Here is a 24,179-nt window from a genome sequence, read left to right on the forward strand (position 1 = left end):
CTAGCATAAATTCTTTGCTCTGGAAGAAACCAGCTAAAGGCAAAATAGTGATCTTGTTATGAGCCTAGACTCTGGAACCAGGCTGCTTAGGTTCTCATTTCAGCTCATTTTTTTCTAGGTATAGAACCTTGAGCAAGTTAAAGCTTTCTGTATCTTGCCTGAAAAGATGGATAATAGCAACACTTATGTGCTTGACTAGTTGTGAAGATTGTATGATATATTGTGTGTGTACCCATATAGGAGGGTATTTCAAAAACCTCATGGGAAAATGGAATTAAAAGATATTTATTGTAGCACAAAGATTGAAATTCACATATAGCATAAGCAATAAGCACTGTTTAACTTGGCCTGAATTTGCCGTGTGTGAAAATATGCTGACATTACTTTCAAATTTAGACTTTTTTTTCACAGTAGTTCAGCTTTGATATAATACATAGACTTTGAGTCTTTCATGTAATTAATGCCTTCAGTTCTTGAGATAGATATATGTATATGAAACACTTTTAATGTCTATTTATTTTCGTGTATCTGAAAGGCAGGGAGAGAAAGAGACAGAGATTCAGAGACAGAAGTGGATATTTACCCTCCTTTATGCTTTAGTTTTGAAATGCCTTTTAACAGCTGGGCCTGCACCAGGGTTAAACCAGGAGCCTGCAAAACCATATGACTATCCCCTGGGCGGGGGTCCAATCCCTTAAGCCTTCATCTGATGCTCTCCCAGGATGCATTAGCAAGAAACCAGACCTGAAGCCAAGTAGCTAAAACTCAAAGCAGCACTCCTAATGCATGCCTCTTGAGTACATTCCACAATGCCCAGCCTGGATATGGAGTTTTATGCGCATCATGATTTGATGAGCAGTACTTATCCCTGACAGAAACGGCCTTACAGTCCTGAGCAGGGAAAAGCAGTTTTGGTGAATTCCTAAAGTTTGTACTGCTGCTTCCAATGCTAACCATTTGTGTTGGGTAAGACTTGCTGTGTTGATTAATGATGTTAATACAAGTGAATGACAGTATGTTTGGCTGTCTCAACTTGATGTAATCACATATCTTGAATTTTGTAGTAGAAAGCAAAGCTAAGGCGATACTGTCATGATTATCCACTGTCAACTCAAACATTCTCCACCGAATAAGCACATTACTCTCTAAGCAGAGGAAGCACAAATGGAAATCTGGTTCAGAAATTTCTAGCAGTTCACATTTGCTGTAGACATTAGCTGCTGGATCACCATTGACCATATGATAGGAAAATGTTTATAAATGTATTAACAGATCTTGTTTCATGTTTTGATCAGTTAGACCACAAATACTATGAGCTTTATTTCAAAATTAAAGACACCTTAAAAAATGATAGTACTCCAAATCTGGGGGGAAATAGCTAAGGTTTCCTTTTCTTTGTTTATTGCTTAAGATTGGTGCAATTACATTAGATATAAAGGTCATCTCAAATAACGTAATAAAAATGTTATTGCCACTCTTACTATACTGTGGTTTATTTCTGCCACTTTATTTATGTCTTTATTCTGTGTACCATTTACTGCCCCTTTTCTAACTCTTAGGTTTCTATAGCAACCAGACATTTGTATGGGTGGTGAATCACGGCAAAAGTCTCAAACACAATAAAAAGTCTTGTTGCTGTATTGGTGATGAGGTGAGGCCAAAGCTAACAATGAAAAGCAAGCCACATGTTTTCAGAGCGAAGGAAGGACAGGGCCAGAAGAGAATAAAAAGACTGCAACAACATGTTCTAAGGGTTGAAATAGGAAGGTGCCCAGTTTGTTTCCCAAGAAGGGTGACATGCCACGTCCTGGCCTCAGGGAGCATCACAAAGCCTGGGAGGACTACAGAGCCGTGTCATAGACAGCCTGCCACGCAGGCCAGGGCTCCTTGCAGAATGGCAGCCTGACTGGGGAGTGGTTTTGGCTAAATCCCCTCTTTTTTGCTTCCTGCTGCACAGAGCCACTGGAGAGCCCTGGCTTGTGCCCAGTGACCCTGAATTACAGCAGAGTAGCTATCAGAGCACATTCCCAGAATGGTTTCTCCTTGTTTTGTCATCGTCACTTACTACTGGGAAGAGTGACGTTGAAAAGGGTTGGAAGGAAGAAAATGAGAAAACCTTACAACTTATGCAGTCCCTTCCGCAGACCCCTGAGAAAACAACAGAAGATAAAGACAATTAATGGTAAGCTTTTACAAGTGACTATGTGAGCAGCCGGCAAAGGGGACTCTCTTCATTTACCATGGGGAGCTGTTGGACCCTCTGTCTGCCCCCCTGTGCTGAGAGCTACATGATACATAATATGTTGAGTCCATAGCAGATCAACTGTAATATAGAATATCTTTGTGAGATCACAAATTGCAGGATCAAATTATAGAAACATTATGTTAGTATCTCTCTTTTTTCTTTACACTTTTTAAATATTCCTCATATCTGATAATAAATCTGTCAAGCCTTCTAAATTAAGTAAAAGTTTGGCAGAATTTTCAACCTGTACCGCCAAATAAGTACCTTTGCCCCCCACCCAAGCCCTATCCCTTGTCTGCCTTATGGTGTGAAAGACAAGAAAGAACAAAACCACAGTCATTCATTGCAACCCTGCCTGAACAGTTGTGAACAGAACCCTCCAAACATGAATGGAAACTGGCAGAGCAGATGCAAATCCCAAACACGATCTCAACACCCAGCAGTTAGCAGGATTCAGAAATAGGGTGTTACAGTGTAATCACTGTGGACTTTAGCTTGACTGGAAATAGGCCCCCAACAAGCTAGAGCCAGCAGCTCATAGTCTTGTCACCTGGAGAGCTTGCAGGTACCCTCTGTTGCAGAGAAAATCTATGCAGATTTGAAACAGCAGGATGATAATTCATAAATCATCTTTGTTTTCTGTTGCTGGTTGATCACATTAACAAAGCAGGGTGATCAAACTAATCTTTTCAATTCTAAGTAATGTTGGTTTTGCTTTTGACTCATCATCTTTAAATCTAGGAGTTATCTTTTTATATATGTGGAAGTAGTTTTTAAGGCTTTAACGTTTGTAAGTATTAAACACAATTTCAAGTAAAATGTTATTGCTTCAATGTTTCAGACTACTTTCAGAGATAATGTAAAAACCTTTATTATTTAAAATAATCCTGTACTTTTAATGTAAGTAATAAGTTTATATAACTATAAAAGTGCATGCTGCATACGTTTATTAAATATAAATTAAGTTTTCTACTACTTTCTTTCACCTAAACTTGCCTCCAGATAGAGCATATAAGTTTGATAATGCCTACAGTGAATTAGCATTTATTTCTACTTACAAAATCTCCAAGAAAATGAAGTTCTTCAACTCTTTTTTCTATTCTAGCAGTTATAGCAACTCTCTTCTTTTTGGAGATCTTTATTATGTATAATCTCACCCCACCTGTTAGTAGCAAATCGATTTGGATCTTCTTGGTTCTTTCTTAGCAAATGGATATGCAGCTGACTTGATGGTTCAAAAGCAGGTCTTTTTTAAAGATTTATTTATTTTTATTGGAAAGGCAGATATACAGAGAGGAGGACAAACAGAGAGGAAGATCTTCCATCTGATGGTTCACTCCCCAAGTAAGCACAGTGGTTGGAGCTGAGCCAGTCTGAAGCCAGGAGCCAGGGGCTCTGCCAGGTCTCCCATGCCGGTGCAGGATCCCAAGGAATTGGGCTGTCCTTCACTGCTTTTCCAGGCCACAAGTAGGGAGCTGGATGGGAAGCAGGGCCACCAGGATTAAAACTGGCACCCATATGGGATCCCGGGGGCACGCGAGGCGAGGACCTTAACCACTGTGCCACCATGCTGGGCCCCAAAGACAGTTTTTAACTTCAATTAAGTAGTTCAAAAGTCCATTCATATGTGAAACCTCCAATGGGAAAAATATCAGTGTGAGTCTATAAAATGATTCATTAGAGGTAAAGTAATGCTGTGGAAAGCCTAAGTTTTGTCTAGATAATGAGTGGGTGTAGCTTGCCGAAGAGATGAACCACTAACGTTATAATCCTGTCTACTGAGAGTAATAACATGGAAGGAATACAACCCTCCAAATTGCCCTGATGGAAAATAGCAACTGCTGGTGGTTTTGTGCCACTTGTAGCAAAAAGTATGATCTGAAAAGCAATCAAAATGAACTCACTAACAAAACCATCCCCCCAAAATGTGGCATGAATTAGATATGATGCCCCATATGTACCACATAGCAAATGTGGGTTACAACTGTGAAGAGTTTAGTACTAGAAGTTGTGTTCCCTTTTATCCCCTGTTTTGGCTCCTATAACCCGAATCCATCCAGCACAGGATGGCGATGGTGATTCACTACTTTTCCTTCCCATGCCCTGTCAGCTACACTGATACATCATGGAAGAGCTTGGGTTGAGGAGAACCACTTCCAGTTCCTTGTGTTAGCTATGAAGCATTTACATGAAATATTGGTTCCAAAAAGGAAGATATAGATTATATCCAAAATTAATTCCTTATTTATCTCACATGTATTGAATGTTTCACACACTGGCATGTGAGATATTACAAAATCTGGTCCTAGCCTTAGAAGAATTCAGTGTCAAATAGAGAAACAGAAGCAAGCAGGTAAAAACCCAACAAATGCTGAAATAGAAGTATGTGTTATAAATGTAGTTATTTTAGAAATATGAACATATAATTTCGCCTGAATGTTGGCAAAAGGATATTGGAAAATCCAAGGGAAGTGCTACAAGAGTAGAGGAAGCAGTACAGACAAAGAGACCTTGTTGTGCAAGCAGGAGAAGGGCATGACATAAAGGAACATGAGACTGGACGGATGCACGATGAACTAGTTAAGTATCTTCTGTGTTCTACCAGAATCAAAAAGTTTGTTCTGTAGAAAATAGAAAACCACTGGAAGATTCTAAAGGGGGATGAGCTTTGCATATTAGAAAAGCTATCCTGGCAGTTGACATGGTGGAGGCTATTGGCATAAGACAAAATGCAGTAACACTGGATAGAGGTTAAAAAGCAATCTCCAGCAGCAATTATGACATCCTATGTTGAAGTCTCATCTTGAAAGAAGGACTCATCTGACAATTGCACGCAGACACACATGAGCACTGGCCATGGATCAGAAATTCTGCATGCTGAAAAAATTGGGCCAAAAATAATGGAAACATAATTAAGGAAAGCAGGAAGGGAAAAGAGGATTTATGGGAGGTGTATTTCAATGGTCATCCTGAGAAATCTTAGCAACTGGTTGAATTTGAGACCACAAGGAGTTTTAAGTCTGAGGCGTCTCTCAGATTTCAAGCCTGGAAAACTTGTAAACAGGATGGCTTCATTAAGAGATCATAGAGAGGCAATGAAAGGGAAAATGATTCAAACTGAAAATGTTGACTTCAGGAAGTCGATGAAATGTGTTTCTGGCTAGTATATCTGTGAATTGAGGAATTGGAGAGAAACTAGAAGAATAAATTTGAGAAGATCCAGGGAGGGAGTTTTCAAAATGTTTCTAGAAAAATGAAGTTATAAGCTATGCCTACTTAATGCAAAAATAAGATTTATTGTATTTATCTTAAAGGTAGAGTTAGAGAGAGAGGAGAGATAGTTTTCCATCTTTTGTTCACAGATGATCACAATGGCTAGGGCTAGATCAGAAACTTCTTCCAGGTCTCCAATATGGATACAAAAACCCAAGCATTTGAGCCATCTCCCGCTGCTTTTCCCGGAAGTGGAACAGCCAGGTCTCAAACCTACACCTATGCGGAATACCCAGTGTCATAGGAATAGGTTTTATCTGGCATGCCACAATGCCACAGCAATCTAAAACTTTATAGTTTGTACATTGTTTTTATAATACATGTTTTCCATAAACTTTCCAGACACTGTCATTTGTGCCAAAGTCACATCACTGAGTATTTTGGAAGAGAATGAGGGAAAGGATGGGCTAGAGTAGACTTTGGATGACTTTCATTTTGAGTGCAGCTTCGTGGAAACCTAGAGAGCAATTTCAGAAAGAAATGGGTGGTCAGCTGCTACAGGGAAGGTTACGGGGACTGAGGGTATTATTCACAGCAACCAGAAAGTCATCGATGAAAGCAGTGTTAGAAGAATGATAGAGGACACAAATTTCAAAGCATTTAAGAATCCATACGACTCTCTAGACAGAGGTCAGAAAACCAGTGGAGTGAATAGAAAAGTTTGAAAAGCAGCGATAGAGGTTTTTGTGGCACAAAAAATTACTGAAGAGATACAGAGAGTACTGTGAAAAACACTAAAAGGAGCAGTTAGCCTTGAAAAACAAGGAAATATACCCTGAAGTGAGTAAATAAGAAAAAGAAGGAAAGAACAGTTGATTTGGTAAGTAGTTGAAATTGAGAATAATTTTTGTCAAAGGACTCTTACAAATCATTACACTTTTTTCAATCTTGAAATAAAGAAGGTTTGATGGATTAAAATGTTTGAGACAAATACTGTAAGGAATCAAATACGATGGCAAAATATTGGTCTACAACAGGATTCCAGGGCTCAGTAGACATAAATGAATTGATAGTAACTTTGTATAGCACATTACAAGACAGCATCAAATATTAAAGTATTCCATATCTTTTGAGGTTTAAAAATCTCTGGTTACTAATAGATATGTCATTGAAATGGTCACTAAAATTTCAGATGGAATGTGTGGAGAAATGATGACAGTAAAGGCTACGGCTTCCCAATCACAGCCCCAGGAATCCCATGTGACGCCAAGGGGAGGCTAGTGTGATGTCCCATTTCTACCCCCGTTACAGTACCTCTGCTTTTATCTGGGGAAAAAAAAAAAAACATTAGATACTTCTTTTTGAAGGAAAAAAATTTACTGCTAAAAATATGTTTTGAAAACCATTAGGAGACAAGTAATAGGAAATGGGACTGTAAGTCTAATTAAGGTACTCTTGCAGGGATTGGAAAACGAGATTTTTTTAGAGACTTAAAGTATTGAGATTTTGGAGATCTTTCCTTTCTGAAGCAAGCTGTTGCCCAGCTCGGGTTTCTGCTGGAAGAAAGCTGTAATGGGTAGAATTGTTTATAAGTGCATTGAGATTCCTAGAAAACCAGAAAGTCAGCACATTAAAACATTGCCATCACGTCAAAGACACTGATGAAAAAGTGGAGCTGTAGCTTAGCAGAGGTGGACTAAGAAGCAAATCTTGAAATTACCAAGGAAATAGGAGGGATTTATAGGTACAAAATGATGGATTTGAAGGCGAAGTAAAGCAGATATAATTTTTAAAAAATAAAAATGTAAGTAGGTGCTGTTTGAAAGGACAGCACCACGCGCAGGAAAGAGGGAATGTGATGATCCTTTCTTCCTCCTTGCATGTATTTGGAGGAAATGGCAGGGAAATGGCTTTCAGTTTCTGGTGTCAGGTTGTAGTTAAAGCAGGAGGGGACAGAGGATGCATTTGGAAGCAAGAGATTGTGTGATGGAGGACACTGCAGGCAGAGAGCCTGTGTACAGAGAGCACAGGTACCCTGATTCAGTAGGCAGCGCTGAGAGGGGAATCCAGCGGCCCTGTCATAAAGGGATAGATGGAAAACAGAGATGTCTGCCTAGAGGCTTACGGAAGTACTGGAGAAGAGACATGGATGAAGTAGGAGACCCAAGGGGAAAGATTTAAAAATGGAAGAGACCAAATTTAGGGTAACAGGAATGCACAGACTTTAGATGACTCCGTCATGCCAACCCAGTGCAAGAGGATGGGTGAGGATCAGCACAGCTGCACTGTGCCTGAAGCTAGGTGTAAATTAATTTCTTCTTCAAAGCTAAGTTTCAGTTTGTTTGGAGAAAGTTAGTGGTCCTCAAACACAGATGGCTAGTTCAAATAGTCCATTCCTTTTTCCTAGACAATATACAGAAACATAAAGAAATGGAATGACTTATCCCCAAGGCAACCCCATCTGGTGCTGGTGATACAGCCAGGGTTTAAACCTATGTACCTTGACCCCAAGAACATCTTTTTCCTGCATTCCCACAACTGTTTCTGATTTGAAGAATGAGACAATAGAGATGGCTGCATTGTTATTTTGACTTAAACATAACAAATATTGGGGGCTTCATCTATTTTGTTCAGTCCTGACTACACTTTTTACTGCAAAAGCAAAACTTAACCTCTTACCATTGCCAGGTAGTTTATGTTCAAAGATACTGTCTGTTATGGAAATGCTAGAATTATGTGTATTTGCTCCAAACTCATTGTTTTTCATGTTGCTTCCTCCAGTGTCTTTAGCCTCTAGCACAGTGGGACTGGCTGGCCAGGTTGTCCACACAGAAACTACGGAAGTTGTGCTGACAGCAGATCCTGTCACAGGATTTGGGATCCAACTGCAGGGCAGTGTGTTTGCCACAGAGACTCTTGCTTCTCCACCTCTGATTTCTTACATCGAAGCTGACAGCCCAGCAGAGAGGTGACACATTTTTCATGGCAGCTGTTTTTTTTTTTTTTTCTGCTCTGCATTTCTAGAACTGGCTATCTTTGAATGGCTAATAAATTATGAAACAGTGCTCAATGAAGGAAATGCAGAACATAATGAACGCTCTGTTCTGACGATACAATTTTATGGTTTTGATTGAATTTGAGAATAATAAGCATAGATGCCTTTATCTAGAAAATTTTTTCTATGAGGGGACTAGAGGCTATATTAATTAACAAGAAAATCCATGAGAAAAATCTGAAGTTTAAGCTTTAATAACTTCTCTGTTACACAGGAATGTACATTTATCTTTATATATAGTTTCAGCTCATGGTATAACAATAGCATGGTTATAAATTATTAATCACTTTTATGGAATAATTTAGGATTCCTTTATTCACAGTATTAACCATGAAATCAGCAAAAGAACAGACCTTGACATTTACCTAGAATGATATCCACAGTATTGGATAAGCAAGAACAAATGGTTATGTTATTTTTCAAGAATCAAACACAAATTTGGCAAATTCAATTTGAAAATTATTAACATGCAACTTCTAACATGTGATTTTAAATTAGATGTGGGGTGCTACAGATTGGAGACAGAGTGATGGCCATTAATGGAATTCCGACTGAAGATAGCACCTTTGAGGAAGCCAATCAGCTCCTCCGAGACTCTTCTATCACCAGCAAGGTCACCCTGGAAATCGAGTTTGATGTCGCAGGTATAAAAATAATTTTATGTCCATGGCAGTTAGGAGTGGGCTGTGTGAATTATATTGGTTATGTGGCAGAAAGGGAATTTTTTAATACACTGAGCATGTTTTTGTTTAAGAGGTTTGGGTGTATTTTGATTTGAGCATTGTTTTTGTTTTATTCATTAAAATGTCACTGCAAGAGCACCTGAAAACAAATGTGACAAATTGAGTAAGTAATAGCTACTATAGAGGCGAATTTGAAAACATCAGATAGTCTTTATTTTTTCTAACTTTCCCTTAATATGCTGGAGAAACCACATCCTTCAGTCACAGAGGTAGGGGGAGTCTGACACTTCTCATTGCAAAAAGAAAAAAAAAAAAAAGAAAGTTCTATAGGGAGCAATGAAAATTCATTAGATGGATTTGTACAATCCCAGTAGGCGTGTATTTGGCCTTTAATGTTCAAGAGAAATTACACCAGACATTTGTTTAAAAATGATGGAAAGGCGTTATTAATACTCTTGCAGTAGGGGTCAAGACTACTTCTATAGCGGAGAGAGACTGAACTCAATCCTAGCTACAGCCAGGGCAGATGAGGATTTTTATATAGCATTTGGAGAGGTCAAGACATCATTAGATAAAAAAATTAGCAAGAGGGACTAAATTGCATATCAAGTGGCAGGACAATTCTATTCTCAGAAGGAATTTTATCAAATCTCCCAGGTCCAAGGCCTAGGACAAGAAAAAAGCCCAATCAACAAGAGGGCTCAGAGAAGCCCAACTAAAGTCTGGTCATGGAGGGAGTTGTAGTCAGTGGCTGACAGGTATGTGGAATAAGGAAGTTGTCTTCCTAGAGTGAAATGTGACCCCACACACTTAAGAACCTATCCCAGTCAATAAAAATATGGTTTTAGACCCAAGTACTAAATTATGCAAATATTTGCATAGTATTTACAAGATTACTTCATCAAGTTTGTAGAAAAACTGAATTAAGATGTAATCTTATTTTAATGCAATAATTGTGAAGTCCAAGCATAGTATTTTCATAATATGTATTTCCATGAACTTTTTGGAAACCCTTCATACTATGGAACAGTTATTTCATTGAATACATACAAATAATGGCAAACAGAAAAGACAGATCATTATAATACTATAAAAATTATCACAGAAGTATTTATCAAGTGCTTAAGCCGTGGACTGTGTCTTATTCCATAAAAGTTATAGAAGTGACAGTTTTGATTTGCTCAGACACTGAGGCACACACAGTGACTAGCAGGGCTGTAATTTTAGTTTAAGCAAGCTAACTTCCAAAGCCATATCCTAACTACTCTTCAATAGTGCCTAGGTATCAAAGACTTTAAATTGGTGAGAAAAGACAATTAAATAAAATAACAATGTAGTAGACTGGATTTACAAAAGTCTATGGTTCTTAAGAAAACTGAGTATAGTGAGAGAAATGAGGTAGCAGAGCTGCTGGCTGCCAAATTAAAGTCAAAGCATCAGTTGGAAGTTTCAGAAGTCAAGTAAGTATCCAAGTAGTGAGTTACCTGAGTGGAAAGAGGGTTAAGACCATAGGAAAATCTGAAGATTGAGAATTCAGTATGAGGGAAGGACCACTCCCACAGTAAAATCTCTCAGAATGATAGGATAAAATTAAGTGAAAATATGTAAAGGTTACTTTCATTGGATATTACGAGAACAGGACTTGGAATGAGGAGGAATGCGAAATAGCTACATCGGATATGCCGCACACATGGTCATCAGAAGGTCTTAGCAGAGCTGTATCCGCTGCCTCCTGGACAGCTCTTTCTGAGAAGTTTGGTGTTCTGCTGCTTGCATTCAGGTCTTTCTTCACATACCACTTGCCTTGAAAAGATTTCTTGACCCTCCATCTTTCTCTACCTGACACAGCTTATAATTCTTCTTGACTCTTCTTGTGCCTCTTAGATTATTTTCTTCAGTGGAAAAGTGTGTAATGTCAACTTTTTTGTACCTGTTGTTCACAACTAGCCCATCAGCTCCCCAAGTAGTGCTTGGAATTACAAGAAACTGCTTGGACTTGGTGAAATAATGGATGAATGGATCACTGAATTGAAGTTGACTCAGCTGTGGGACTGAGGGACTGAGGGACGTGAGGTGGTCCCCACATTCTTTGGTGGCTCTTGGTCTCTCAGTACTATTTGCTTGTGCAATGCTCCATTTGTGTCTGTGGGTGATTTTTTTTTTAACATTGTTTACATAGTTGAGAGAAATACACACCCATATGAACCTCTGATTAGGTTGGGAAGGGTCATGTGTAAAAGAAGGTGGGTGGCACCTATGTTTCAGTATTTATTATTTTTTTTTCTCCTGTGTCCACAAATGAGGAGGGGGAGAGGATGCACCTTGCTGTCAAACCACACCAGCATACAGGAATGGGGGATGGTACTTTAAAGACCCCCTAAAAACCCCAATGTGGCGAACAGTGTTTGTAGGGTGTTACCTGAAAGATTATGGTGTTTCTTACAGTGCCCAGCCAGTCTACCACAGGCCGGATCCTCATGCATACCAGACTACTAGCCGTGGTCTAGTAGAGAAAACTCCCAATAACCTATACCAGGCCCGCCCCAGCCCAGGTTTTTGCATGTGCCAACCTCTGCTATGTGCTAACCCAGCCTAGCCCACATCCAATCTGGCTTTCCTGCATACCCACGGGTGCTGTTGCCCTCATGTATTCTGACAGATGCCGCTACCTTGCCATGCTTGGCCCACCCCCAGCCCCTGATTCTTGTGCTCACCAGTGATAGGTACAGTTTAGCAGGGGTATACCCACAGTTCCCCTGCCAGCCATGTTCCCAGCCTCTGATCTTTTGCCTGTCTGGGGTTACTGTGGTCCAACCTGACATGACTCACATCCAGTCCTGGCACTTGCCAGCTGGTACTGTGATCTAGCTTGGCTGGTCTGCATCCATCAAGGGTTTGGGCATGTCAGTGGGTACAGCAGCCTAGCCCAACCTGGCTGACCCTCAGCCCTCATGTGAACTGGTGGGTATTCCAACTAGCCTGGCCTGCACTCTATCCTGGCTCCCACTCATGCCAGTGTGTGCTATAGACTGACATTGCCCAGCCTGCTCCCAGACCCAGCTCACACATGTACCTCTGCTACAGCTCAGCATGGTATAGCCCTGGCTCTCATGCTTCCCAGTGGCAGATATGGCCTAAAAGAGGAGTTCCCCACATTTCCCTACCAGGCCTTCCCCCAGTCCTTATCCTACTTGTGCCATTGGTTGCTGCTGACCAAACTAATATGGCAAGGCCTAGTCCTGGCACTGACCAGTGGGTTCTGTGGCCTAGCCCAGCTGACCCACACCCATTCTTGCTCTCATTCATGAGTGCTACAGCCTAACTCAGCCTGACCCATCCCCAGACCTGGTTCTCGTGTGATCCAGTGAGTACCACATCAGCCTGGCCTTTCCCACACCCATTCTGGTTCTTGTGAGGATCAGCAGGTGCTGGAGCCCAGCCCAGTTGCCCATCCCCAGACCCAAGCCCACACATAGTTATGGGAGCTGAAGCCTAGTCCAGCCTGGTCCACAGCTCCAGCTCTCGCATTCATCAATGAGAAGTGCATGCCAGCACAGAGAACCCAGAGTTCCTAGCCAGCATGTGCTGGCTTGTGCTTCGACCCAGCTGGTATGGCCTACCTACAGTATTTGCTCTTGCTGGCAAGTGTTGCAGCCTAACCCAGGCCAGTCCATCTAGGCATTGCCTGAAACCCATCTTGGTTCTCATGTATGCCAGCAGGTTCTAAGGCCTAGCCTAGCACAGCCTCTTCCCATACCCAGCCTACACAAACACTGGAAAGTGCTGCCCCCAGCCCTGGCTCCTGGGCTCCCCAGAAGGAGCTGCATCCTAGCAGGGTAGTTGCCTACTAGATTATTTGCCTGCTAGAGTAGTTTTTCTACCAAGCCTGCTCCCAGCCCTGGATGTCATGTGTACCAGTGGAGGCAGTGGTCCTGTTTGGCATAGGCTGCCCTCAGTCCTGACCCCTATATGTGCCATGGGATTTGCAGCCTGGCCCAGACCAACATTCTCTAAGTCCAAGCCCCAATGAGTGTCAGGTGGATTCCTATCAGGTGAATTCCATGGCCCAGCAGATGCTGCATTACACAAAGAGGCAAGCCACAATTCCCCTATAAAATCTGCCTCTAGATCCAGTTCTCTTGTGTTCTCATGGGTTCTGAGGCCCAGCCTGACATGGCCCACTCAGTGCTCCAGCATTCATGGGCTGGTACTGTGAACCATCCCAGCCAGACATGCCTTCCAGCTATAGCATTTATGAGTACCAGGGGTGGCAGATGATGCTATTTAGCCCAGTGTAAGTCTTATACATGGACGGGTGCCTTGAACTGAAGCAGCAAGGCCCTCCAGCTTCCCCCCATTGAGCACTCTGTCTCAGCTGCCTTACCTGCTCATGAGTACAGTGACCCAGCCTGTGCAAGATCCCAGAGATCATTCATTCCCTTAGCTGTTCCCACTGCAACATGTCCCCAGACCCCTTCCCTAGGCAATCTGCACCCTCTCCCCCACCTGGGGGCTGGGCTGGGGTGCAATGTCTTGACCCAAGTTTCCTGCCTCCCCCACTTATCTTTTAAAAATAATAACAAAAGAAGGAAAGAAAAAAAATAATCAGCAGCAGCAACTATGTTGACATACTGGCATAATTAACACGGATTTGGCATTAACCAGGCCCAGAATGCCAGGGAGCTATTGGCCGCTTTTCTCCCAAAAGTGTAACACTTTCCTAAGCACAAGGCAACCTAGGCAGTTGCCCACAGCTGGGGTCTGGAGACTATTTTTTAAATTTTTACATATTTATTGTTTCACTTTTAGTATATATGCTGTTGAAGCGAGCACTATTTTATGTGTTTATTTTTTTCTACATGTTTATCACAATGACAATTTTAACAAATGGCAAGTAGTAATTAATAATAACAAAACATAAAAATAAACAAGCAAAAAATGAAGAAACCTGTTCCTCTCGTATAATAATAAAAAAGGACGCACTAACCAAATCTCAGAGTGTCACTCGAGCACTGCAGAAAAAAGAATGTAGACAAACTTTCTCTTTTTGTTGTGTATGGTTGTTCCATCTTCACTAAGGTGAAAGGAAGGAAGAATGCAACTGTCCCAGTTAATGTTTGGTAGCCTCCTTTTCCAGTCGGATGGTAGTAAAAGTGTAGTTTTCGGGAAAGGCTGGCCTGCGTGCCCGCAACCTTCTTACTAAACTGACAGAGCATTCCTGATGAAAGTTTCCTTATAAATGCAATGCCTGAATTTATGTGTGAATGCGGAAACTGGGAAACTGAGGCTCAGTTAGGGAAACCCAAGATCTTATAGATCCTGGGTCTATAGATTTCCGTGTAGTTTACACTGCCTCTCCAAACAGATGTTAAAATGCAGTATCTGTGTGTTTACTTGTGCTATAAATGCAGTTCTATTTATTTGTATCCTTGAAATTGTCTCATTGTTTAGTGAATACTTAATTTACATGTATATTTTATGTTTTGTTGATTGAGTATTTTAATTAAGTTTAAACTCCTAAAAAAAATAGGAACAATATCTATTCAATACCCAGCTTACTTAATAAGGCACAGGGGAAACTCCTGTGATGTCTCCCCTTGCCCTTGTTGCAGAAAGCAACAAATAGATAGAAATAATTGGTAGAACAAGAAAAAATAGATTCCAGTCTGTTATTACTTTCTGCTTTGCCTGTGTCAGACATCACCATTTGTTATCTGCATTCTCTCCAACAACCCAGACATAACATCAGAATCCTCAATGAAATACTCTAGTTAGTGACTACTCATCTAACAGAATCTGTTGAAAATTTAGGATCAAAAAATATCTTCAGCCAATCAAGAATTTGGGACCTCAGTGGGGTAGCTCTTGAGCCGTCCCTTCTGCATTCACTCCCGACTGTCTCAATGTGAGCCATCCCTTTCCAAAACTCTTCCTCTGAGATATTTATAACCAGATATTCATTCTCAGATCCTTGGATCTCAGGTACTATCTCTATTTTATAAATATTTGAAGTCACAGAAAATGTTTAAAGGCGTGACTGTGAGTACAATTTCGACTGAACTTTAAATAAAATAAAAATAACTTTAAATAAGTGCTATTCTGCAAACATAATCACTTCAATGGAAATTATTTTTGGTTAAAGGTGCTCCTAACTACATAACTTTATTGTATTTATTAATAAATGCTTAATTTTAATATTTATCTACCAAAATGTCTTAGTTTGATAAAATTGTTACAAGATATGCACAATGTACATTTTCCTTTGTTTAATACTGATATTTCTACCTAAAATAAATACCATCTGTACTTGAAGTTTCAAGTTTGAACTCTGAAGGTTATTTTTAGATAAAACACAGCTTTATCTTAGAAGTCTCAGTGAAAATCTTATGAGATGGTGTTTGCTGTCATTATTGGATCCACCCCAACCCCCTTGCCTTTCTGAATGGATGGGAGTTAAGCCTTGACTTATCCCCACTGAGGGAGTCCTGCTTGATGGATTATCATGTGGCGGTTATCTGGTTCTGCCAACAGTGACTGCTTCGGGCAGAAATGAAGGAAGGAAATCTTTGTTTACCCGAATGTGTTTTTAATTATGGTATTAACAAGATAAAGCAAAGCCAGGGGTGTGCACAATAATCTCAAGGGAGTCTAAGAAAATAAACATCATTTATTCTCAGATGCTGTTGACTTACTCTAAACCTGATGTTTTTCCAAATATTGGATGTTTTTCCCCTGTAGTAGTATTTCTTCATGAAACCCCAAATTAAATGGACCTTTGCTTTTACAGCCAAATAATCATGCAATGAAAAACTAACAAATAGAAAATAAATCATGTTGACATTTAAAGATTAAAATGAAGCCACAGCTTGATCAAAAAGATTCATTTGTTGGTATTTGTTTATCATTATGAATATTTCAAATATTATGTAGTCAAATGTGATCCATTACTGTTTTCCTGGAAGTGATAACATCTCCCTCAGTATCATTAACAGTGTTAATCTTGGTCAAGTTTCCCTGCATTAAAAGTTATAAAAGCAAAATGTTACTATGGTAACTACCATAGATTGGTGTTTTCCAGCCTTTGTAATTCAGAGACTGTACTTATATAAGCGTAGCTTTATGGGCAAGATGTCATTTGCATGTTTAGATACAGGTACTCATACAAGCATGCAGTATGCTCCCATTCCCTTTCACAGAGAACATTTCTTAAAGCAGAAAACACTAGAACAGTTACACATTCACAAAATGATCTGCATGGACAGTGATGCTTCTTGCACATTTCTTTATGGATCAACTATGTGCTTTATCCAAAGATTCAAATTATTTATTCTTGCTGTGCCGCGAACCCCTGTCCACCAGTGCACTCGGCTCTTTCAGCAGTTTCTGCTTTCTTCCATTTCATTTGCTTTACTGAATCAACATGTTCATCAGAGATCTTTAAGGGCAAATAAGGGAAATGTACTCCTGCTAATTTAGGTGGACAATAGGCATTTATGGGAAGCGAAAAATTTGTATTTCACTGCCAGGAGAGCTTGCGTCAGAGGTCAGTTTTCAAGACCAATTGTAGACTTTCCAAGACTTCTAGCTGTCTCCTCCCACAGACTTGTGCTTTATTCCCTTTACACACTGGCTACTGTGATGTGCTGACCAAACCTTGCCACTTCGGGACAGGCATGTTGAACACTAAGGCCAGCCTTCCCAGTTGGAAATTCAGATCTTGGTCTTGTAAAAGGATTACTGCCTGAATGCTTTATGAGAAAGGACAAGAACAACTTAAGGAAGAACAATAAAGGGATAAGCTCAGTCCTAGCTTTTACTTCTGCTCTGCAGAGACCCAGAATCTCTTTCCTGTGTGGTTGACATATTGGACTTGGTGCCTGAGGCCCTAATAGTTCTGCCCATATCACAGCTGCTTAGTTAGTTCTTGGGGTACTGGATGGGAGAGTCATTTTTGAGTCAGGTTAATCGAGTAGTTAAAGTACTTTAAAGTATTTTATCATTGCACAATCTTTCCCTAATACTTCCTTTGCTCTTGAGACTACTACTCACATCTTTCTAAAACCTTCAAAATTTATTATAATCATTAGCAGTCTAGTACAAATAGATATTATCTTCAGAGAATGTTTCCATTTTAACATTGTCATTAACTCTTAACTGATTAGAGGAATTTTAAAAGTATATTTAAGAAGATGTGGTGGTTTTTTTCACAAAGAGTTAGATCCTAATAAAATCAGCTGAGAGTCAGTCAGTACACACTGATTCCCTCTCTGTTGCTACAGTGTTAGCTTCCCTCTGTACTGGTTGGCTGTTGTCTGAACCCATCTACATGTTCTATTGTCCTCTGTCCTCTCTGGAATCTTCTGGAGCTCCCCAGAATCCACAAACTAAAGGGTTACCCTTGACACCATTAGTCTTTCTTGGATCCATGTGTTAGAAATTTGGTCAGCATCCAGTCTGAAGGCCTTGGCCAGCACCATACAATTGTGAAATACTATGAACATCAACCACCCTTGCTTCTACCTCTTTCATGCTCTTTTCAGCTGCTCACAAAATAAAGGTACCTTTCCTTCCCACACCAAGCAACCACCATCCTCTCAAGCTAAAATCTCTCCTGAAGTCTGTTGTGCCAGTTACCTTCCAGCAACAGATGAAACAGGCAACAGCGATAATTGCTGAGTAGTAAACCCTGGAAAAGTATGGCTGGGGGAAAGTGTAAGACGCTTTGAGACTGTTCATGTTTCAGTATCCCTAAGCATCTCCTGGAAAAGAGGTTTAAAATGTGGATTTCTAGGCTGCATCTTCAGATACTCCAATGTCATAAATTGGGACGATTCTGGAATCTGTAATTTTGATGTACATGATGCCTGCATCACAAGTGAAAAATAGCAAGCTCAACTATTGCTAAACATTGTACATAATGTCTTATGGATATAAAATACAACTTTAAAACGTTAATGGGAAATTGAATTAGAAGATGTTTATTTTGGCAGAAAACACTGAAATCTTATGTATGATTTTCTCATAATGCACATTTTCCATGAACTTTTTAAAAATCCCTTGTATAAACATGAATTTTAAAAGCCTTTGTACCAAAATGTCTATATCTTTGAGTCCCATTTTTCTACAGTCTTTTTGAATTCCCCTCATGTATTATCACCAGAACCAGAGTAATGCCAGCATGATTATTTTCACAAACACTCGTATGCTTCCTACAGATTTAACAACAGATGTTCATGATGCAAGTATTTCTGATGCAGCTTGTCCTTGGTGCTCCAATTATCTGCTTGTTCTATAAACACACTCATTTTTGTTTTGCAATTACAGAGTCTGTCATCCCCAGTAGTGGAACATTCCATGTAAAGCTCCCTAAGAAGCACAATGTGGAACTTGGAATAACCATAAGTTGTAAGTAGAAGTCTTGGCTTTTGTTTACAGTATGAAATTTGAGGGTGAGTTTGACCAGTTAGGGCACTCCTGTCCTGTATTAGAGTCAAGTGCATGTTCTGACTCCTGACTTAAGCTTCTTAGACATGTGTGCCCTGGGCGCTCACAGGTGATGGTTCAAACAGTTGGGTTCCTATGACACCTACAAGGGAGACCCAGGCTGAGTTCCCGTCTCTCAGCCTTGGCCTTGGCCCAACCCCAGCCATTGCAGGCATTTAGGGAGGCAGTCAGTGAATAGGAACTTTATCTCTGTGTATCTCTGAAAATATCCCTGTCTTTAAAATAAGTTAATTAAAAATATAGAGAGAATTGTAAAAATATGTTAGATGCGTGTTGTCAAATGGTTTTCAGATTAAACAAATATTTTAAGTATTATTTTCGAGATTGTGTTCCATGATAGAAAACTGGAACCAGTTATGCCTCCAGTATTTACTGTGTAAACTGGGAAAATTAAACTCTCTATGATCCTATTCATCAGTAAAAATTAGTATAGCCACAAAAAGGGTTGTCTTGAATATTAAATGAAAATAATCTGCCATGGCTGGTGAGTAGTAATTACCCATGCTCACACATCCTCAATGAATATTGAAGTGATAAATGTGCAGATAAGTGCATGTAGATTGTCTGCTTTTTAGTATTTTGTGGACTAAGTTTTCCTTGCAATTTAACTAGTAGAAATTTCATTCAGTTACTTTTAAGATTGTCTTCCCATATGCCCACCATATATCTTTAGTCCATTTCAGGGTCCTAATGAATCTTACTTTAGTGAATTCCTGCATTCCTCGTGGTGCAGAGTGTCTCAATAATCAAACCAAAAGGAAAACCAGGTATATGAATGTGTTTAACTCTCTTTTCCCCCAAGGCTCTAGTTTCACATCTGCTTTTGTAAAACAGCTTGGAAAATTTCATCCCCCATGGCCCTTTATAAAACAGAAATTGTGTATGTGTGCTTTTAATATCCATAGATTAAGTTCATCCACTAATGCCTCAGGATAATAATGCTTAAAGACCAAAGCAGATAGGGAGGTAAATGGCTGTGACCAAGAGGTGATCCTTTCAAGGTAAAAATGATCAAGTTGTGTCAAAGTGCCTCATTGTACTGACATGACAGTATTTATGTCAATGGTTAATGCAACAATAAAGAATCTCAGTTGAGCATTATCAAATGGGCTAGGCTAACTCAACTTCGATGATATGAATTTAACACAGAAAAGTGACATTTTAGTTATATCCAGTAAGCCACATATATCTGCTTCATCACTAAGAGTAGTATTATGATTCAGAAAAAATGTGAACAACAAGATTGTGATGTATTGATTTTAATACCAGAAGTGGCAACAACCCACGAGCTGCCATAGGAGTGGCTTGAGTCTTCATCCAGCCATGAGCTCTTGTGGATGCTGAAAGTGCTAGAGTGTCCTGGATGAAGAAACGATGCGTAAAGTTGTATAAACTTTTCACCAGCCCTCTAGAGCAATGGCTTAATTGATGCAATTCATTCTGACCATGCTCCGTTGTATCTTGTGGTGGAGAGCCTAGTATTTTGCTGGTTGAGAGAACAATTTATTTGAAACAAAGAAAGAAAGAAACCAAAATTTATTTCCATTGTTATTATATAACTTCTGAAGCCTAACTCAGTTCCTGGCACATACAAGGTGCTTACTGAATACCTGCAACAGTTGAGTGAATGAATGAGAAGTCTTATTTTGTGCTGCCAGGCACTGTGTGCCCCAGGACATGTTCATGAGTTGAGGGCACATCAAAATCCTCATGGAAACTGGAATTAAATGATGACGTTTCATTCAGTTTTTAAATGCTTCTTACACATGCTTGTGCCAAGATTGTTCTGTGGACAAAAGAAGATTTGACTTGGAAAACAATTTTTTTAAAAATCAAGGATTCAGAGCCTGCCCCACTTCCCAAACCTCTGGCTCCAGTTTTCCTTGTCTAGGAAATGGCATGTATTGTTCTTTCTTCATCACATTGTGGATAAGATTAAACATGCTAATAGGTGCAAAATGCCTAGAACACACTGGAAATTCTGACACATGTTAGTGACTTTGATCATTTTTTATACATACTCTTGTGACATATTCTAAGCACAGCTGTAGACCACAAAAGTCAGTGCCAACTATAATTGTGCTTTTTAAGTAGGAAATCCAGAGACTGCCTTTTCAAACACAGGCTCTGTTAGTGAAGCCAAGGCTCTGGGGAGGGTTCATGGATTTTTCCCACTCACTGTGCAAAGTCCGCTTTCTGCCTTCTTCACCTTGTGGAAACTCTAAACGGTCTGCAGCTCTGGAAGCCCCCCATCAGAGTCTTTGCTGCTCAGTCTTCAGACCTAATTGACTGAGAAATGAGACCCTCTCATCCTGATGTGATGAGCAGTTTTAGACTAATTTTCTTAAGCTCCTTAGAAAACATTCACAGCACATTAACATCGGGCGTTACTTTTATCGATGTTGCTGCTACAATATAGAGTGATTTATTGCAGCAGATAAAGTGGAATGGCCTAGCAGAAGGATGCAGTATGGAGCTGGAAATTAGATCTCACACCCCAAACAATCAAAAATGAGAGCTTGAGCCTTCTGGCAGGGTCCCCTGCCTTCCCAGTCAGAGAACCCTGCTTGCCTCTGTCATGTGCAATTGTTAGTAAAGTCCTTTGGATGTTGGTGTTTTCTTTTGACATTCTATTATTGGGATTTGTGTCTAGTTTATCCTAGGCATTGCACAGTGATTTCTCTCTTGGTCCTTAAAGCAGTCCTTTGACATCTATCCCTGATTTAGAAAGAGGAAAGTACAGCTTGACTGAGTCCCCTGCCCAAAGACACAGAGCTAATAACAGATGAAGCAGATTTCCAAGCCCATTCTGTCGGACTTAATGGCAGCTTTACTGTTAGTGCATCAAGTCCCTTTGCTGTCTGATTGACAAACCTCACCAGATCCTTTATCAGAAAAGCAAAAGACCATGGTTTGAGAATGTGGTTAGTTTATTGGATTTCCTTTTAAGTTGTGAATGAATAGCTTACAAGTACAAAGGCTTGCTTTACGTTTTATAAAAATCATAAAGCACCCTGTCTCAGAATCACAACTAATCTGTAATTTTTCCCTTAAGTCTTGGTTCATGGGGTAGTTTTTTTGCCAGCTTTCCAAGAAAACTGCTCACTACTTCAAATCAAATAACTTGCTTTACTTGGCACATTATTTAGATACTTATAATTAAAGGTGATTGATTGTGTTAATGTGGTTTGGACATTTGGTCAGATTCTGAACAAAGTACTTGATGAATAAAGTAAGTTTCATGAATGGCTGTATGCTATAGAATATTTTGGAATATTTTGTTGATTCCCATTAAACTGATTTCAAAATTTAGCAGTTTACTAGGCTTTATGTGAAGGGACATATAAAAATCAAAAATAGAGACTCTAGTTGTCTCCATAATTACTTGAAAAGATTTCAGGTTGACTAAAGAACAGCTTTTTGTTGTTGTTGTTTTATGGTGAATGACAGGAGATTCTAAAATGGCTAAGTCAGAAGATGGCGGCTAGAGCAACACATGCTTTCACTTTTTTAAATAACAATGCAACACTTTATAAATGGCAAAAATCTGAAAGAAGGAAAATAGGCAACAACAATCAAAGCTGACAATGAAACTAATTTGCTTCCTGTAGTTCAGGGAGACTTGGAGATTGGTGCAGTTAGAAAGTTAAAAGAAGTAAGAGTAATGAAGCTAACACAGGAGGGCTGAAGTCCAGGGAAAAGCAGCCAGTCCCTCAGCTGCCTTTCTCTACACCACTAAGTGGCTCCTCTCCGACCCTGCCAGAGGGGCCATGTTTTCTAGCAGGAACACACAACTAAGAATAAAACAGCTATTTGAAAAAAAAAACATATATGTATATGTATATATATATAAAACTATCAGCAAAAGCAAGCAGGAAACCCACAGCTATGGCTTATGTAGGAAGAAGAAAACTGGAAAACAAAATCCTACCATTAATATTATTAGCAACATGTGTATCGCTAAGGGTGGGCAGGGAGTGGATCCTGGTAGAAAATAACATCTAGCACGCAACAAAGAGCTCTGGAAGTTGGAAAATACAGCAGCAATTAAAAATTAATGAAATTAAAATAGGAAAAAATTAAGATACTAGGAGAAAATAAATAAGTGAAAATCTAGACTGGAAGGAAAAAATTCACAGGCTGAGTATAAATGGCAACACATTCAACTAAGACACATTAAAGAGAAGGGGAAAAAGAAAAAATTGATGGCTCTCTTTCCAAATTGATTGGCTGTGAACCCTTGAAAGAGAACATCCGTAGGAACACTGAATAGAAGACGAATCCTGCAGGGCTCCTGTGGTGGAGGTGAGGAGAGGGTTTCATACATATCTGAATAATATCAATAATAATCAGAAACTCAGAATGACAGGCTTTTCTGTGCCAGGACTGGAAGACAGAAAGCAATAGTCAACAAAAGAGTAGATTTCCTTCACATTTCCAAAGGAATCAGTTCTCTAGCCTAAAATCTTTATTAAGAGATCTGTCACCAAATGTATATCAAGCATGCTATCACAAGATAACATCCACGGGGGAACAAATATTTCTTGAAAATTAAATGTTAAGTTATAAAGTTCTCCTCCTTTGTGTTCTTCCTCAGAAACCTGCTAGAAAATGAGCATCACCAAAATAGAAGATGAAAGATGTCATGTTCTCACTAAGACGACATTCATGCAAAAATAAAAACAGGCAGATATATAGATAAATAAGTGTATCCATGTATTCTCATAGATGAGTGTAATGGAGACTAGCATAGCAGGAAATGAAGATATGTTGTAGTGTGCGTTTCTACTCCTGAATAAAAGGAAGACAGATACCCAATGAAGCTGTAAATGTACTCTGACAATATGATACTAGATTTTTCCAGCATTGCCCATTCCTGCAATGCCATGATACACTTAAAAAGTGAAATGTTAGACTTGTAACTGTAGCTGAAGGAGTATACTACTGTAACAATATGGAGGAAAATAGTGGGGCAGGGAAAATAGAAAAGGAGGAAGGAGAGATGGAGGGGGGAATCCTTATACCTACAAAACTGTATCATGGAAAATAATAACAGTGAGAGATACAAAATAAAACGAAAGAAAACAAAGCGAGAAAGAGAGAGATTTGGACTCACAATGCATGTTGTCTGTGGCTGTAAGGGAGAAAATTCCCTCTGGGTTTCTAGGGCCTGTAGAAAGGAAGTTCCCAAGGTCATGTATCAGTCCTAGAAAGAATCTAGTCCAGGGAGTTCTGCTAGAATTCCTGATACAACTTACTGTATCAAAAGGTTATTTATGGATTTTTGTGACCAATCTGTGGAGTTGAATTCATCATAGACACAAGAAAATAAGCAAACTAAAACAGACAACAGATAAGGACGGGAATATTTCATTCAACAGAAAAGGAGAGAAGTCATAGAAAGCTGCTTGACTTCTCTCAGTGCTGCTGTTGTAAATGTTTGCATCCTGCATCCTGGTGCAGGAGTCCAGCCATTTCA

General features: G+C 39.6%; 1 protein-coding gene across 11 annotated transcripts in view; it reads left to right on the forward strand.

Annotated features, from left to right (window-relative positions):
* Nucleotides 1-24,179, forward strand: part of GRIP1 (glutamate receptor interacting protein 1) — a 570,734-nt gene that overhangs the window by 494,525 nt on the left and 52,030 nt on the right. For all 11 annotated transcript variants that reach the window (XM_040982180.1, XM_040982200.1, XM_040982132.1 and 8 more), the window contains 3 exons: nt 8,240-8,426; nt 9,012-9,157; nt 18,521-18,601. In XM_040982180.1, coding sequence (XP_040838114.1) covers nt 8,240-8,426; nt 9,012-9,157; nt 18,521-18,601 — 414 coding nt within the window. The remainder of the gene's footprint in view (nt 1-8,239; nt 8,427-9,011; nt 9,158-18,520; nt 18,602-24,179) is intronic.

The sequence above is a fragment of the Ochotona curzoniae genome, unplaced genomic scaffold, assembly GCF_017591425.1.
Source record: "Ochotona curzoniae isolate NIBS_2020 unplaced genomic scaffold, NIBS_Ocur_1.0 contig_1014, whole genome shotgun sequence".
NCBI classification, from domain to species: domain Eukaryota; kingdom Metazoa; phylum Chordata; class Mammalia; order Lagomorpha; family Ochotonidae; genus Ochotona; species Ochotona curzoniae.